Here is a 19,705-nt window from a genome sequence, read left to right as displayed (position 1 = left end):
AAAACAAAATTTAAAAAATAAAAATATTGTAAGAAATTTTTAAATTATCAGTTCATTACCGTCAGTAGGTTAAATATTATATTTACAGTTTATTCATACTTTTCTGATATACTTCTTATGTTGTACGTTGGGGCTGTGAATTGTAAAAAAAAATACTATTCATAGTGGTTAAATGTGTTTCTGCCTTACAGGAAAATGAATACCGATTTGTATGGTCCTCAGTTTTTGTGATGTCTAACTTCCAAAAGCTTTACATTAAAATGACAAAAGTACACTCAGACCATGTTCTAAAACATGTCATGACAAGGCAGTGATTGTCAGGTTTCGGTGCCATCAGCCAGGAAAGTTTCAAGTTAATCTGCAACGAGCCTGTGTGAGGTGATTCTAGTCCACATAAGTCTAAAGGTTTCATATTTTCAAGCTACTGCGCGTAATCGTGGATCGTGAATTTATAACGATTATTTTTAACTTTAATGAAAATCACGCAGTTAACATCTGCCTGTAAAAATTACGTAACATGTTTACAGCTTTTTTTCTAGCTTCACCATTTACAAAATAAACAGAAAAAAATTAAAACTTTTTTTTACTATAAAGTGATTATTAATAGAGTTATGTCCCATTTAATATGAGAGTTCTGACCTTTTGTTTTGAATAAATATCTAAATGTTACGCAGTAAGTTTTCTTATTAATTTCCGGATAATTGAACTATTTTATCGGAGCAAATGTGGTTAACGATATAATTTCCTTACTTTATAAAACGATGGTGTCATATTCTTTGGAGACAATGATTTATCGTAGCGGAATTTTGTTGTTTGATAGATTGAATGTTTTTTTTTTGTTTGCAACTCGTATTTCCTGATAAACTCTAATTGCCGAAAAAAGCTCGTTCGGGATTTTACTAGATCAATACGGAATCACATACAATAAAATATGTCTTTGCCTATCCCTAAAATAGCAGATTCATTTAACTAACGTTCTTAAAATCATAAGTGTATGAAAAATTACTGGAATATATAGGCTACTATACATGTTCAAAACATTTGAGCGAAAATCAGTTTTAAATTATACGTAAATCCATCTTATTATTGAAGAGGAACGATGTGTTCGTTTACTTTCACTTAGGTGTATGAACTCTGTTATAAGAAACATGATCTACTCATTTGTGATATCGTTGCACTACACTGACAGAAATTTTTGTATATTTTACAAGGAAAATCCTTGGAAACCCTGTTGCCAAGTATATTACTTGTAAAACTACAAGGCAGAACTTTGTACTATGTGCGATTTTGCAAGGCTCTGCCTTGTAGTTTTGCAAGAAATATCCTTGGCAACAGGGTTTCCAAGAATTTCTCTTGTAAAAGTACAAAAAAATTTTTAGAGTGGGATTTTCCGTAAAAATTGTTTTAAATTCACATACTTTTTAATATTTTTTAAGTAGTATGATTTGGACGGTCTGGAAAAAGGCATCAGGCTGATTTCATGGGATTGTCAGTGTTCGCAAAAAAATATTGGGTGCGTATACTTATGTACGCGCGTTATATTAATACTTACTTGGCAAAATATAACACTAACTTTAATTTTGCATATAAATAATAGTAATATGTATTGGGGGCTCCGAGCCCAGGCTTCAGGCTGTGGAGCTGTGTGTACGGCCGCCATCTTGGATTCTGACGTCACGGCGGCCATCTTGGATGGGTGTGACCTTGACCATTGACCTTCACCTTGACCTTTGACATTCAAAATTTGCCAAAATTTGCCCTAATTTCCTGGGCTCGGAGCCCCCAATACATATTACTTATAATTTTAAAAAAAATAATAAAAGAATTGGATTGATCGGTGGCATTGTGCGAATCTCCAACAAGAAATGTGTCTTCGAGAAAGATTTCACTGCGAATCGGAGTCCTGAAATTGTCCGTGTAACCCACATTCGCGAATCGGAGCCCAGAACCTACTACCTCGAATATTTGGACCAAGATTTCATTAGCGCAGGCTCCTATGCTGACGAGATTCAGCCTACGACATGGGCGTAGATCCCGGGGGGGCCAGGGGGGCCCGGGCCCCCCCTGGAATTAATGGGCCCCTCCTTGGGGGGGCCCACTTCGTGATTTTAAAGTTAATGGTGTACACAACATATATATCAGATTACTATTTACAACGACGACATACACTTTGACATGCTTTATATTCCTACCTTTGAGTTCCGTAGTTATTTTCCCCTACCCCTTCTGCGAAAGCCATGGTATGGAGTTTTCTAGTGAGAACTTTGAAACCCTTAATTCCTAGAAACCGTTCATTCCAAAGGACGAAGCTATGGTAGGGTTCCGTTAGCATTTCCTCCCCATTGTTACGCACACTACCTTGTCCTCTGAAACGACAGTATTATAGGTTTCAGGTAGTCTGCTTTTAAAGTGGTTTTGCTCTCGTGTGCGCCAGTCTTCTGATTTCTTGGCAAACGTCAACATGGATAATTTCGTGACGCGGAAGAAACGGAAAACAGAATCTGATTCTCACCTGGTAGGCTTGATTGTTTTATAAGTAGTGATTAATACCATTTTCTGGAATTTTTTAGCTCATCTCCATTCTGTAAGGCTAGCTGCTCTGTACGTTACATGTGAATATACAGGGAATAATTTTTTCCTCGTCAATATGGAATTTAAAATCACTCTCCTTTTATTATCAAATGATAATTTTCACAATTCATGGCCGATAATCACTTTATAACATTTGTTATTTGATAACTGCAACACTGCACGAGTAAACAGAAGTAAGAGTGAGAAAGAAGTATTTAAACGTTACATATCCGTATTTAAGTTAATAAGGAAGCAAACGCGTCTCTTTAATAACTAATCAAGCGACATATTTTAACTAAATAATTCACTGCCAAAATACTGATTATACTAAATATAAGCCGAGAAATGTATGTGGTTCAATTAGCTGTAGTATAAATTTCATAGTTCTATCTCCGATATTTAACATTTGTGTCTTTAAGATTTTTTTCTTTTTTACCTGGTTGATGGCTTTACTAAATAAAATAGTCTTTAAGGGTTTTAATATGATTCGATCGTTAATTTTATGTTGATCCGTTTATTAGCTTTGGCGCTTTGGGTTTTTAGGGCGCATCAAACACTGTGAACAAAGAATTTTACGAACAGCATTTGAATCGCAGTAATAATGTGATGTGGCATAAAAAAAACCGACAAAGTGCGAATCTAACTCGCGCACGAAGGGTTCCGTACCATTATCTATAAAAGCGGCAAAAAAAATCATGTCTGTTGTATGGGAGCCCCACTTAAATATTTAATTTATTCTGTTTTAGTATTTATTGTTATAGCGGCAACATAAATACATCATTTGTGAAATTTTATTCTGTTTTCACTGGTGAAATTGCTCTTAGTTATTCCAGCTTCTTCATGCGAAGTTGAGCGCAGCTTCAGCGCTCTGAGGCGTCTGAAGACACGGTTAAGAAGTACCACGACTCAAACCCGTCTCAACTCAGTGACTGTGTGTCATGTTCACAAAAGTCGTTTGGATGAACTTAGTTTACATGAATTAGCTAAAGATTTTGCTTCAAGATCTGAAATTAGAATAAACACTTTTGGAAAATGGTAATGTATGGGTGGGGTGTTATCTATTTGCATTATAATCACGTATATTATTTTTATAGTTTTTTTCATGGATATTTTATGTATTTAGGTTAGCAAATTATTCAAACATGTTTGAGAGATCACTTCTTATAGGCATTAATTAATAATTACTAAAACATATGTTGCTCTGCTTTATTGTTAATATCACTTATGTAAAAATAAAGTGTATAACATACGATCTTATCATCCAGAGAAGACTTGTTTCGGTTGACCTCTAGCGCAAAATTCTTAAACCACAGAATTCACGGGCCCCCCCTGGAAATCCTACATATTTGCGCCCATGGTCTACGATGTATCTCAAACGAAGAACTGGTCAAGAAGTGGTACTTTCCACCGAGGTTTCATTCGCGGGCAGCAGATGCGGAAATCGAAATACACTAAAGACTACCTATCATATTTGCTTGTTTGTATTTGTAGTATTGTAGAATTTATGTATATGACTTTGTATTTTATAATAAAATATTTAATGAAGGTGATATTAAATTATATTTTAAAGCAAAAATAACATTTTCTTGCATCGAAAAAGCATCAAACAGAGGATAGGATTCCATCGAATCAATAAATATTAACAGATATTTTTTAATAAACATGTTTTTTCGGAACATTACCAATTTTATATATGGAGGCAAAAATAGTGACAAGACATGTTACGACACCTTGCGGTCTTGTGATTGACACTACGACACTATAGAAGGTAAAAACTAAACCAACATGGCTGTTACACACATTAGCAAACAAAAAAATGGCGGATCCAAGAAGGTCGCCATATCAAACTGGTAGGCATAATATATATTCGTTTGCAGTCTCCCAGCAGCCACTACGGAGAAGGACTTGAAGCCAATTTTAATCATTCATGGATAGAGACCTGTAAAATTCGCGATTTCAAATCCCTAAAGGATAGACTCCATGAGCCTCTATGCACTCCTGCAAATTACATCTGCTGATTGGTTACCGACTCATAACACTTCTGTTAAAGATTTTTCATTCGCCCAGAGTCCTTCAGATAAACTGTGGCCCAATCACTGAAGTAAAATAATGTCAAAAGTATTTGGACTCTATCCTATCGCGAAATGAATCCGCGAATTTTACAGGTCTCTATTCATGGCTCGTACTGAGGACGTAAAAAGCCATAATGTAGGTGATTTATATTACAAGTTTACTAAAATTGTAATTTTAATACTTTTTAATTTTTTTAAATTATAATACTTCTTTTTAATAATCACGGATTTTTAATATGGTGTACGCATACTTTAATAATTTAAAAAACCTGAAAAATAAATGGCAGCTGTGTTGTCATAATCCAAGAGTGGAGGTCACCAAGTTGGCAACCAGAATCAAAGTCATCTAAGATGGCGCCTTTAATAAGGTGAAAGTTCAGAATCAACGTCAGCAGACAAAGGTCAAATACATCTTATATGGCTGCAGTGTTCTCACAATCCATTATGGCGGACGACATCTCAGCACTCAATAACTGAGGCCAGTTCCCGGGCGAGCCAAAATATACTATTGTTATAAAACACAAATCTAAAATTTTTAGATGATATCCTAATATTCTCTTCAAAATAAAAAGGTATTAAATAAACTTTAGCCTTATGTTTTTTCAAAGCATTCACATTTCTGTCACAGTAAGTTTTATTCTGCAACTTACTGTCTATTTTGATTAATGCGCATGCTATTGGTTATTTTAGCAAGTAGCATAGACTTGCATAGTATCTAACTGAATTATATCTCCAACAGTTAAGGAAGAAAGCACTGGTTCTTCGCCGAAGATGGAAAAAGGAAAATCTTCACTTCCGTCGAGCAAGGTGAGAAACCGCTCTTTCTTCATTTCACTCAAGCATCCATTCTTTTATTTTACCTATCTTCATAAAATGGGTACAGTTGTCATTCAGAGCTCAAGGCGATACGGTTTTAGTTACTGGCGCAGACAAACTCGAAATTTTCTTCAGTGAAAAATGGTTAGGACGCGGCTTTTAGGCAGAGCGTTTATTCGTAATACTCCTGTACCACACTTCTTTTCAACCAGTCAATGCTGCATCCTCATCCCATCAAATCTCGTTATCTCTTAGGGCCCAGATGTCGACTGGGTGTTAAGCTCAATCCATTGATATTTTCATTTCAATCACACTATGGTTAAACATTATAAAAGTAATATTTGGTCAGTGCTACACTCCAAACAAAACCGAAATACTAACTTTTATTTTCATAAATTAAATATTTATTAAATTATTATTATTAAAAAGAGTCTCAATTTGATCTAGCAACTTTTTCACTGTGTTTTGAATGTAAGATTCAGTTTTACTAGAAATCTCTAAAAATTTTATTTTTATGCGAAGAGAGTCTAAATGTCTATAAATGCACATTTAAATGGAATTTTCATTTGATTATCGATAGTCCCTTACCCAATAAAAATATAAAAAATTATTAATCTGCTTATAATATGGAGCCTAGCTTGAAAGTAAAGTCTGCCAGCAGCCAATGAAGACTATTTCTGGACATATTAATGCCAATGTTTGTAGAGTTAAGCCTGGTCAAAGAAAATAACACAATTTTTGCATGTTTCTAACAATAATTATTATATGAATAAAAAATTATTTTTGTTTCCTGATAAATACATCATTGGAATATATGGATTTTCGTTATGTTGTTATTTATAAGTAGAGACTGGAAAAATTCGCGGGTTCAATGACCTCCAGGATAGACTCCACTATCCTCTACACACTCGGGCAAATGCCAACTGTTCATTGGCTGTTGACTTGTGAGTCGTCTCGACTGGGTAGCCTGTGATTCGACACTTCCACGAGTGAGGGCCTCTAATTGGCCCTCATTACTCCAGATTAACCGGGAACCAATGGCAGAAGCAGCACTAAGGTATAAGTATTTGAATTGTAGCATGTCACGAAATGAATCCGCGAATTTATCAGGTCTCTATTTGTAAGGGATTGCCCATTTTTGCAGGGTCCACCTTAACCCAAGTATGACTTACTTATGAAGCCCTTTCTGAATCTTAATGTACCTTAAAACTCACTACTATTGTCTAAAGAAAGGAATATATCCATGGATTTATATGCACGACCATGCGAGGCATAAAATTTATTTACATTATTACCAGCGAACAATAAAACTGATAAGATGCTAAATAGTACCGAGAAAGTTAGCATATTGTCTTATTAACACACAAAACTCACCAGTCATTTTGTGTGTATGTAGTATGTGGCTATTATAAATATATAAATCATTTGTATTAGATTTAATATATTTGTTTTACTTTTATCTCAATCAAATTTTTCAAAAATATTTAGTGGGATTTTACAGAACAGTAGTGATGCAATATTTTACTGATTCAAAATAAAGCAAATTATATATGTATATTTTAGAGTAATTCTAATTTTATACTTTAGTAGTTATTAACAGTTTTATATTTCCAGTGTTCTTTAATCATGGTGCCAAACTAACGACGGGTGGAAAAAAATAAATATATTTTTTGAAAAGTCTTACATCTTTCTAATGAACAGCAACAGACAAAACAGACTTCAAACTTACAATGGGGTACGAACTAAAAAAATATATATATTTTATAATGTTGAAATTTATATTTTGAATTTAATGACAGATAATTTGTGTATTGGTAACTGAAACTAGAATTTATTCCCAAATTTATAGAAATATTCAATAGAATTTATTTTTATGTACAGTTTTTTTGCTAAACCACATAAAAAAACGTAAATAACCAAATTGAAATATTATGTTGCTGCATAAATAAATGCAATTTTTTTGTAAAATAATGTAGCTTCGAATATATTAAAAAAAATTCAGTTAACCTGTCCTCTATTATCTGTTTAAAGGATTTGATATGTTTTTATTGTTTTTTTGTCTTAAACTTTAGTCAAGCTCTAACCTCGTCTTGGAATGGACCGATTCTGACCAGGAGAAAGGTGATTCCAAAGAAGATGACAGTCTTTCATCAAGTATGTTACACTTAATATTTTAATTCTTAGATAATTTGAGTTTAAAATTATAAGTGGAATTAATTATTTAATATATTTTTTTCCATAATGTAATCCAACTCATCTGACAGTGAATATTTAATTACTCTCTAAGGGTTATATCATATCATTCATAGAAATTAACCATTTTATTTTATAAGGAATAAGAAAATGATTTGCAATAAATAATATGCGCTGTATTTCAAATAACTTTGTAAGTAAGGTAAAAAATTACATTAATTTACATCACCCCTAGAATCTAGTTCAATTTTCTGATAGCAATTTTTTTCACTTAATTTTTTCTAAAAATACGTTCACAATACTAGATTTCCTATTAAAAAAAATTTAAAACTATACACAAAAACATTTTTTATTTAATTTTTCTTCAAAATATAAACGCACTTTACTATATTTAATACAATTACAAAGTGAGTTTCAATAATTATGAAAAAGGTTAAAAAATTTAAATAATAGAAAAATAATTTATTTTAAAACTTTCTTTATTTTCATATGGGTCTTAAAAGTCCTATCTACAAATGGACGTATTTAATAAATTTAGTTTATACAAATTTGATTTTGGAACTACATTTTATAAAAAACCATCTTAAATGGATCTGCTAACAATGTTTTCAAATGAATATATATTACGATATATTACTTATATTTTACTAATAATGTAAATTCAGTGAGTATCCGTGATATTATCTTGTAGATTTATTTAGGGCACACATTTTACAATGCCTCAAAAAATAGAGGGTTTAATTTTCAATAAATTCAAAACATCTAACAGTTAATATTTAGTTATATCAAATATTATTTATTAAAGTCACTTCAATACATAACTCGTCTATAAATTAATATTCTAACGGACATTGGGTAACCAAATCACATTCTTGATTATAACTCTCTCAGGATTGTCCTTTTAACTTAATTTTTATTCCAATAAAAATTTATGTTCTTCTTGTTTTGGGTCCATTTTATTTTTTCTTAACTTCTGTCGTGAATTAATGCTCACTGAGTGCGTAGAGTAATACATTTAAGGAATTTGGAGTAATAACAAAGCAACTGTATATGGTTGAACTTAAAATTTTTATAAATATCCGAAAATTGTAGGAAAATAAATTAAAATTAGTCGTTTTAGTTCTGAGTTTTTGTATGAATGTTCGAGCCAAACACAGAGGTTGTACAAAGGTTTGAATTTTATATATTTACTAAATGAAAACACAAATTTCTTCATAAACAAATACAGTTAAACTTTTTTTTAATAATCATTATGATTACCTGATTCAAGTACTAGGTCATTTATTTATAGAAGCATTTTCATAAAAATGCTACATTAGAAGGAAATTTTTTGTATTTATTTTTTTAGTAGGAATATTTCCATTGTTTTATGAAAGATTCTTTTAAAAATGCGATTTTGTTTGTATTTTGAGAAATTTGGTGATTTTTTGTTTTTTGATAAAATGGAAATTTTTGAAGCATTAAGATTCCCGGTACATGCATTCTGCAACTTGTTCGCTAGCCTGAACTCGTGCCAAACTTGACTAAACTATATTTCTCTCATAGAAAAGAATTAAGAAATCAAAAATCTGGTTAATATAAAAATATGCCAGGTTTTAATAGGGTTAAAAATAAACGCAGTGTCTCAAATTAATAAATATTTTATTGATATTTTTGTACAGATTGGGTAAAGTCAAAGTGTGTTCAGATTAGAACATAAATTATTTGTGAGAACTCTGTTACATGTCATAGTATTAATTCTTTCTGCACGAAACAATTGAAATATTAAACGTAAACGTTTAAAAAAATGATAGTAGACCATTCTAATTTTAGAGTTGTTATTGAGTAAAATAAAAAAGTATTTATAATTAGTCAATTTATCGATTTATGATTGATGCAATGTATTGCTTTAAGGGTTGTGTCATGTTTTTTTTTATAATTAAAAAAACATAATAATTTTACATTAAGTAAAGTTTCTAATGGAATGCATCACACTTTAAGTTATGTTAACATATTGAAAGTATATGTTCGATAAAAATGCTAAAATTGTTTATGTTGTTATGCAACCTCTTTTCCACGCATCAACATTTAGGAAATACCGAACCAAATACCTGCATACTTTTGAGTAAAGATTAAAATAAAATATCAATTTAAATTGAAATATTATAGTTTCAGGATTTTTGCTTGCTATTATTTTTTTATAGAGTGCCATAATTATTTTATTTATAAATTATATTATTTATAAAATATGTTAATAAAAATAATGTTTTTAATTTAAATTCATAAAACCATTATTAAATATATATAGTTAGAGACCCGTGAATTTCGCGGATTCAATGACCTCCAGGATAGACTCCAATATCCTCTACACACTCGGGCAAATGCCAACTGTTCATTGGCTGCTGACTTGTGAGTCGTCTTGACTGGGTGGCCTGTGATTCGACACTTCTATGAGTGAGGGTCTCTAATAGGGTATTTGACAGGTTTTAGGTAAATGTCTAAAATTGTTCATTATGACATGATACCTAAGCAATTTGATTAATTCTTTGTGAAGTTATCTATTATCTATTAATATCACCATCAAAGTTTAAATGAATAAAAAAGCCGCCAAAACGGCGAGACGCCATGTTTGCAGGTCACCTGATGTCATGACGTCACATGCTTGTAAACAAACTGTTAGCTTTCACGTAGAGGTGTAAAAGTAACGAAAAAAAGCATACCCATATGTATTCGTTACTATAACAATTAGTACTCGTTACTATCGTATCGTTACGTTACTTGTTACTTCTGATACAGCATAAAATGCTATATTATGTTGCAGCAACGAATCGAGTCGTATTGCGTACGCGTACAGTATGACGTCGCGTAAATAATAAATAGAATATTAACAATTAATATCTGATAATTAACAGTTTTTGTTAACCATGTAACAATTAAATCTCATTAGAGCAGTTTTATTATATTATCTCTTTTAAGATAAGAACAAAAAAACGTGAAAATACGCGATAATAAAAAACAAAAACATACCTTATTTCTAATTTGTAAAAAAATACTTTCTTATAAACAGTAAAAAACTTGGACGACGAATTTCCAAATTATACTTAATAAACAAACATCGTTCTTAGTAACGTAAAATCATCGAATATGCGCGCGCATGCGTTAAACAGGGTAAAACATACGAAAAATGCGAGTAACGAATTCCAGCCGTGTGTAACGTTTCGTTACTCGATACTAGATGGCGCACCCGTGATCTACCAATGAATTATGATCTTGATTTGAATAAAAAGTAAAATATATCGTGCATTCAACTTACGACCATTAGTCATTATTTTACCACAAATTTTGATTATGTCCAGAATCTTTCGACGAACTAAAACAGAAAAATTATGTACCACAGTAACAAAAATGTACAGGATCATGCCATCCATAGCAAGAGACCAATTTGGATACGCGATACGGAACTCTTACCTATTAAAGTAATGTTGACATAACTGTGGTTCACAAAACGATAATTTGATGAATAATTTTATATCTATATACATTGAAATACATCATTTCATTTTTATTCGCTTTAAATTAGTTCTAACGGGAGCCCTACTTTTGTTATTGAATGGTCAATCCAATCAATCTGTCAACATTATATAAAAAGTTAACAATAATAAAACGTTTTTAGGCTTTTCTAATTTACTTAATTATTTAAAAGTATATTTTAATCATTTATAATAACACTTACAACGCTACTTTCACGTTTTTTAATTCTGCAGCATAAAAATCGGGATTGTTTTTAAAAAATAGTCCGACCATTATTGCGTCTATTCTCGGGAGGTTTCTACTGTCAGCTTTAATGAAGTTGGTCTCCATCGTATTTTTTCTAATAATTACAATAATTTATTACTTTTAATCAGCATTAGATAAGAATACTAGTTAATATGACGAAAAAACCTTGAAGAAAACACCGATGCACCGTACAAAACTTCGACTGGCATTAACTGTTTACAAGCAGGTGACGTCACGCCAGATTCAGCCAATCCCGTGCGTTTTCAATCACGTGGTCAAGCATGAGAATTTAATTATTTTATTAATGATTTCTTATAATAATCATATATATATTTCTGAATAATGCGTTGGCCAAATTAATTTTGAAAAATGTTTACTGTAAAGCTAACAACTTTTAAATCAATATTTTCACTATAATCAAATACCCTATTGGCCCTCAGTCCTCCAGATTAACAGAGAACCTATGACAGAAGCAGCACTAAATTATAATTATTTGAATTTTAGCATAACACGAAATGAATCCGCGAAATTCACGGGTCTCTATATATAGTATTTAATATCTTAAATTTTTTTCTGATATTCATCTAATGTTGTTAATAAGAGCTGTGCACTTTTTATATTTTGAGGATTGTAAACAAAACTTCTTCATCCCCATGTGTTTATATGTGTTCTGGCCTTACAGAAAAATATCACCAATATTTATACTCCTCAGTTGTTAGGTTGTCTTTATTCCAAAATAATTTCATTTAATATAACATAGGTACACTTTGAGCATGATATAAAACGTTTATTGGAGCGGGTGCCATGCCATCACCCAGGAATAACACAAATTAATATCCAATGAGCCGGTGCCAAGAGGTTAAGGTCCTTGTATCTTAAGGTTTCATGTTATTAAGCAACTGTGCATAACCGTGGAATGTTTAATGGTGTTATTATTGTTAGCTTATTTGAGAAAGTTTCAGTTAAAATCTGTATGTGTAAGTGAATTATGTAACATTTTAGAGAATTTTTCCTAACTTCATAAATTATGCACGTGAAGATATTATTTATACTAAAACAAAAACTGAACCCTGTTTACACATCTGACCTGGAAGTTGTTACTGAGGGAGATATTTCCCAAACAATAATAAAGTTAAAATCTTCTTTGTTTTGAATAAATATTAAAACGGCACGCAAGATATCGGCTTGAAAAATTGCAACATGTAAGAACAACAATAAAATTATACTTTATTATATAATGCTTGTCTCATGTTATACAGACAATAATTTATCATGGTGGAATTCAATATATTTGTCATAGTCTACAACATGTATTTATGGATAAATAATAATTGGTGAAAGAAGGTCGATTGGCATTTAAATCAGCCAATGAGGAATTAGGTACATACAGTAAAAAACACTAATGCAACTATGTTGTACATGGCATACGTCCATAACATTGTTTTAAGTTGCACATATTTCTTATATGTTATTTAAATAATGTTCAAAATTGTATACATCCTTAATGTTAACTTTAAAGAAACGTTGTCTAAAACAAAATATTCGTCCTATTTTACTAGAGGATAACCTTCGGAATTTCATGTTTTTTTTCTGATAATTTCTTATTATTTTAAGTGCTGTTTGGTATTGGTTATTTTAGAAAGGTTCATAGACATGCTTAGTATCTTAATGGATTATATTTCCAACAGATGCCGTATATAGCAATAAATCATCGGAAAATAAATATGATGGGACTTCACGTCCTTCAAGTGAGGTGAGAACCCGTTTTTTCTTCATTTTACACAAACATCCTTAATTTATTTTACATAATTTCATAAATTTTATACAATTGTGTTTCAGAGGTCAAGGCTAAATGGTAATAGTTACTGCAGTGGGCAAACTCGAAATTGTTTTAGTGAAAAATAGTGAGGGCTGAGCAATGAGGCAGAACCTTTTTTTTAAGTACTCCTGTTCCACACTTCTTTTCAACCAGTCAATACTGCATGTTCATCCCATCAATTCTTTTTATATTTTGGGCCCAGATGTCGAGGGATGTTAAGCTCAATATCTTGGCCAATTTTATTGCGCTTACACAATGGTGAATAATTATATTAGTAATATTTTGTTAGTGTTACACTCCAAATAAAATCGAAATATGAACTTCGATTTTCATAAATTAAATATTTATTAAATTATTAATATAGAAACAAAGTCTCCATTTTTTCTATCATTTATTCCACTGGGTTTTGAATGTAAGATCCAGTTTTACTAAAAAAACTCTATAATTTTTATTTTTATACAAAGAGAGGCTACAATGGCTACAAATGCGCATTTGAATGGCATTTTCGTTTAATTATCGGATGTCCATTAGCCAATAAAAATCAAATAATATTAATCAGCTTATAATATGGAGTCTAGCTTGAAAGTAAAGTGTGCCAGGAACCAATGAAAAATATTCTTGGACATATTAAAGCCAACGTTCGTAGAGTTAGCCTGGTAAAAGAAAATAATATAATTTTTGCATGTTTCTACCAATAATGATTATAAGAATAAAAAAATTATTATTGTTTTCTGATAAATACATCGTCATTGGACTATCTGGATTTTCGTTATGTTGTTATTTATAAGGGATAGTCGTTGGTCGCAAGGTCCACCTTAACCCCAGTATGACGTACTTATAAAGCCCATTCTGAATCAGAGTGTACCTTAAAACGCACTACTTTTGTCTAAAAACCTATATCAATGGATTTCTATGCATGACCCTGTGTTGCATAAAATTTATATACATTATTACCAGCGAAAAATAAAACTGATATGATGCTAAATAGTACTGAGAAAGTTATCATATTGCCGTATTAACGAAGAAATTACCAGTCTTTTGTGTGTATATAGTATGTGGCTATTATAAATATATAAATAATGTGTATTCGATTTAGCATACTTGTTTTACTTTTATCCCAATCTAAATTTGTCAAAAATATTTAGTGGGATTTTACTGAACACTAGTGATGCAATATTTTATTGATTTAAAATAAAGCAAATTATATATATATATATATATATATATATATATAGAGAGAGAGAAATTTTAGTATTATACTGTAGTAGTTTTTAACAATTTTATATTTCCAGTGTTCTTTAACCATGGTGCCAAACTAATGACGGGTGGAAAAAAATAAACATATTTTTGCCATATATTTTTTGAAAAGTCTTACATCTTTCTAATGAACAGCAATAGACGAAACGGCCTCCAAATTTACAATGGGGTACGAACTATATAAAAAAATATATTTTTAATTTTGAAAATTATATTTTTAATTTGACAGGAAATATGTATATTGGTGACTGAAACTAGAATTTATGCCCAAATTTATAGAAATATTTATTAGAATTTATTTTTATGTAAAGTTTTTTGCTAAACCACAAAAAAAAAATGTTAATGACCAAATTGAAATATTATGTTGCTGCATAAATAAATGCATTTTTTTTTGTAAAATAATGTAGCTTCGAAAATATTTTAAAAAATTTCAGTTAACCTGTCCTCTATTATCTGTTTAAAGGATTTGATATGTTTTTATTGTTTTTTGTCTTAAACTTTAGTCAAGCTCTAACCTCGTCTTGAAATGGACCGATTCTGACCAGGAGAAAGGTGATTCCAAAGAAGATGACAGTCCTTCATCCCGTATGTTACACTTAATATTTTAATTCTTAGATAATTTGAGTTTTTAATTATAAGTGGAATCAATTATTTAATATTTTTTTTTCCATAATGTAATCCAACTCATCTGACAATGAATGTTTAATTTCTCTCTAAAGGATATATAATCTCATTCATAGAAATTAACCATTTTATTTTATAAGGAATAAGAAAATGATTTGCAATAAATAATATGCGCTGTATTTCAAATAACTTTGTAAGTAAGGTAAAAAATTACATTAGTTTACATCATCCCTAGAATCTAGTTCAATTTTCTGATAGCAATTTTTTTCACTTAATTTTTTCTAAAAATACGTTCACAATACTAGATTTCCTATTAAAAAAAGTATTAAGACACTATACACAGAAACATGTTTTATTTAATTTTTCTTCAAAATATAAACGCACTTTACTATATTTAATACAATTACAAAGTGAGTTTTAATAATTACGAAAAAGGTTAAAAAATTTAAATAATAGAAAAATAATTTATTTTAAAACTTTCTTTATTTTCATATGGGTCTTAAAAGTCCTATCTACAAATGGACGTATTTAATAAATTTATTTTATACAAATTTGATTTTGGAACTACATTTTATAAAAAACCATCTTAAATGGATCTACTAACAATGTTTTCAAATGAATATATATTAAGATATATTACTTATATTTTACTAAGAATGTAAATTCAGTGAGTATCCGTGATATTATCTTGTAGATTTATTTAGGGCACACATTTTACAATGCCTCAAAAAATAGAGGGTTTAATTTTCAATAAATTCAAAACAACTAACAGTTAATATTTAGTTATATCAAATATTATTTATTAAAGTCACTTCAATATATAATTCGTCTATAAATTAATATTCTAACTTACATTGGGTAACCAATTCACATTCTTGATTATAAATCTCTCAGGATTGTCCTTTTAACTTAATTTTTATTCCAATAAAAATTTATTTTCTTCTTGTTTTGGGTCCATTTTATTTTTTCTTAACTTCTGTCGTGAATTAATGCTCACTGAGTGCGTAGAGTAATACATTTAAGGAATTTGGAGTAATAACAAAGCAACTGTATATGGTTGAACTTAAAATTTTTATAAATATCCGAAAATTGTAGGAAAATAAATTAAAATTATTCGGTCTAGTTCTGAGTTTTTGTATGGATGTTCGAGCCAAACACAGAGGTTGTACAAAGGTTTGAATTTTAGATATTTTCGAAATTTAAACACAAATTTCTTCATAAACAAATACAGTTAAACTTTTTTTTAATAATCATTATGATTACCTGATTCAAGTACTAGGTCATTTATTTATAGAAGCATTTTCAGAAAAATGCTACATGTAGAAGGAAATTTTTTGTATTTATTTTTTTAGTAGGATTATTTCCATTGTTTTATGAAAGATTCTTTGAAAAATGCGATTTTGTTTGTATTTTGAGAAATTTGGTGATTTTTTGTTTTTTGATAAAATGGAAATTTTTGAAGCATTAAGATTCCCGGTACATGCATTCTGCAACTTGTTCGCTAGCCTGAACTCGTGCCAAACTTGATAAAACTATATTTCTCTCATAGAAAAGAATTAAGAAATCAAAAATCTCGTTAATATAAAAATCTGCCAGGTTTTAATAGGGTTATAAATAAACCCAGTGTCTCAAATTAATAAATACTTTATTGATATTTTTGTACAGATTTAGTAAAGTCAAAGTAAGTTCAGTTTAGTCCATAAATAAATTGTATGAACTCTGTTACATGTCATATTAATAATTCTTTCTGCACAAAACAAGTGAAATATTAAACGTAAACGTTTAAAAACATGGATTTAAACCGTTCTAATTTTAGTGTTGTAAGTGAGTATAATAAAAAGTATTAATAATTAGTCAATTTATTGATTTATGATTCATGCAATGTATTGCTTTTAGGGTTGTGTAATGTTTTTTTATAATAAAAAAAACTTAGTAATTTTACATTAAAGTAAAGTTTCTAATGGAATGCATCACACTTTAAGTTATGTTAACATATTGAAAGCATATAATCAACAAAAATGCTTAAATTGTTTATGTTGTTATAGTAGTATACGAATGTATGTTCTGGAACATGGCTTCTGGCTGTGGTGCCTGTGGTGACACCCGCCATCTTGGATTGTGACGTCACGGCGTCCATCTTGGATGACCTTGACCTTGACCTTTGACCTTGACCTTTAATTTGATCCTCAAAAATCGCCAAAATCCGCCAAAATTGGGCAAAATTTGCCCAAAATTCCTCAAAATTCGCCAAAATTTCCATTTCTGTGGAAAAAAATTCCGCCAAAAAATCTCAAAAAATTCCACAAATTAAAAAATTCTTTTTTCGAGGGAAAAATTTCCCGTTTCGAGGGAAAAATTCCCGTTTTTAGTCCTTAAAAATCCCAGCGGCTGAAAATTCCTAAAACTGGCTTAAGCATCCTTAACTCAAACCTCAGTTAAGCCATTTATAGGATTATGACGTCACCGTTGCATTTTCCGTTACGCCCGCCATCTTTAACTTTTTTATTTATTATTCGATTTTAATGAAAAAAAAATTTAAAAATTATAAAAAAAAATCCATTTAATAATATTTTAATATATTTTTTTTAAAAATTGTACTTTTTAGACACGGAGTTCGGAGTCCTCGGTTCGAACCCGGCGAGGGCAAAAAAATTAAAAATGGCGACCGATCCTTCCCCCCGTGGTGTGTGCTAGCAGACTGACTCCCACCACTTTTTTCAAAGCATATAGATCGTCATCTAGTATGACGTCATGTCCGCCATCTTGTCTTTGATGCTGGAAGCCATCATCAATGTATCGTCGGCGAGAGTGCGCTCACGCCATGTTAGTTTAGTTCTTATCCGATAGAGTGCAGTAATCATTTATTACTGTGACACCCGCCATCTTGAAATTTGGCCGCCATCTTGAAAATCCGTAATTATTTAGCTAGAAATTCGGGAAAAGTTCCAAAATTCATTAAATAAATCACTCATTAATTTACATATTGATTCGATCGATTCACGTCCTCGGTTCGATACCCGATCGATGCAATAATGTTTAATTTTATGAAAAAATAATAATTTCAATAAACCATGTTAAACTTTCGTAAAGAGACTTTAAATCCTCTACTACCATCATCCTATCAGACGTCAAGACTACCATATTGGAAATTCGTAATTTTAATGCTAGAGATTCGGGAAAAAGTTCAAAATTCATTAAATAAATTTGTAATCAATATACTGATTGATTGGATCGACTAAGGTCCGTGGTTCGATCCCTTGTCGATACAAAACAACATTAATATTTTAAAAAAGTACCACTAAAGTGTAAGGTTTGAGAAAATAAAAAACACCGCAAGTTCTTTTAAAAAAACTTTTATTTCATACATACTACACTACTACAAGTACAAAAAAAAACACTGACAACTTACTAAAGTTTTGTAAATTTCTCGATTCAAACAGTCTTCTTATTGTACGGACTAAGCCTTTTACATGACTTTAAATGTCTATACGATCCGTTCATCACCACAGCCAGAGACGGACTGAAGTTCATATCACTTATATAGTCGCATTAGCCGGTACAACACATGAGTCGAAACAATAACCATGTTCATTATACGTCTCGGAGCAATTTTTATAATGACGATGTAAGCTATCGAGACGTGAAATTAGTTTATTACATTTTATACACTGAAATTGTATTCTTTGAACATTATTAGAACAACCGCTCCTTTCATGTCTGCGCGCATTTGAAGTTCTAGTAAATGATGCGTCACAATATTTGCACTGATGCGATGCACGCTCTTCATGAATTGAAGTCTGGAATGCAGATGGTGAAACTTCAGCTGATGGTGGAACAGCACATATCGAAGTCTCCTCCAGCGTTGTCAGAGGCGTTGCCAACGGGATCTGCTCCAACATCGTCGGCGCCGACGTCATGGTTCTCGTAGTCGATGGTACATCCTCCATCGAGTACGACGTTAAAGTCGGTAAAGATGCCATCGAAGTCTCAAGAACAGGCAATTACGCGACTTATACACCAGAAGAAACAAACTAGGTGATCCGTACACCGTCAACGGCAGTAACAAACTAAACGTCCTGCTGTATAGGACTCGTTTATATACATTAACCGGTTTTAATAATACGCTAGTCAAATCAAGAACAATTTACTAAAACACTAGAGTCAAAACAACATTAAAAAATAGAAGCACCATCAACAAAAAAGGAAGCACATTTGGAAGCACCTTCAAAAAAGGTAAAACAATAGGAAGCACCGACTACGAAAAAACAGCACATTTGGAAGCACCGACAACGAAAAGGCAGCACATTTGGAAGCACCGTCATCGAAAAGGCAGCACATTTGGAAGCACCGACTACCAAAAGGCAGCACATTTGTAAGCACCGACTACGAACAGACAGCACATTTGACAGCACCGACAACGAAAAGGCAGCACATTTGGAAGCACCGACTACGAAAAGGCAGCACATTTGACAGCACCGACAACGAAAAGGCAGCACATTTGGAAGCACCAACTACGAAAAGGCAGCACATTTGGAAGCACCGACAACGAAAAGACAGCACATTTGACAGCACCGACAACGAAAAGGCAGCACATTTG

At 31.2% G+C, this 19,705-nt stretch overlaps 1 protein-coding gene across 1 annotated transcript in view; it reads left to right on the top strand.

Annotated features, from left to right (window-relative positions):
* The window catches only part of LOC134528847 (uncharacterized), a 217,637-nt gene that overhangs the window by 175,129 nt on the left and 22,803 nt on the right, over positions 1-19,705 (top strand). The window contains exons 25-28 of the mRNA XM_063362514.1: positions 5,383-5,450; positions 7,532-7,613; positions 13,097-13,161; positions 14,988-15,069. Of these exons, the coding sequence (XP_063218584.1) occupies positions 5,383-5,450; positions 7,532-7,613; positions 13,097-13,161; positions 14,988-15,069 (297 nt within the window). The remainder of the gene's footprint in view (positions 1-5,382; positions 5,451-7,531; positions 7,614-13,096; positions 13,162-14,987; positions 15,070-19,705) is intronic.

The sequence above is a fragment of the Bacillus rossius genome, chromosome 2 (assembly GCF_032445375.1).
Source record: "Bacillus rossius redtenbacheri isolate Brsri chromosome 2, Brsri_v3, whole genome shotgun sequence".
NCBI classification, from domain to species: domain Eukaryota; kingdom Metazoa; phylum Arthropoda; class Insecta; order Phasmatodea; family Bacillidae; genus Bacillus; species Bacillus rossius.
Note: the sequence above shows the minus strand (reverse complement) of the source record. Positions and strands in the feature narration are given on the sequence as shown.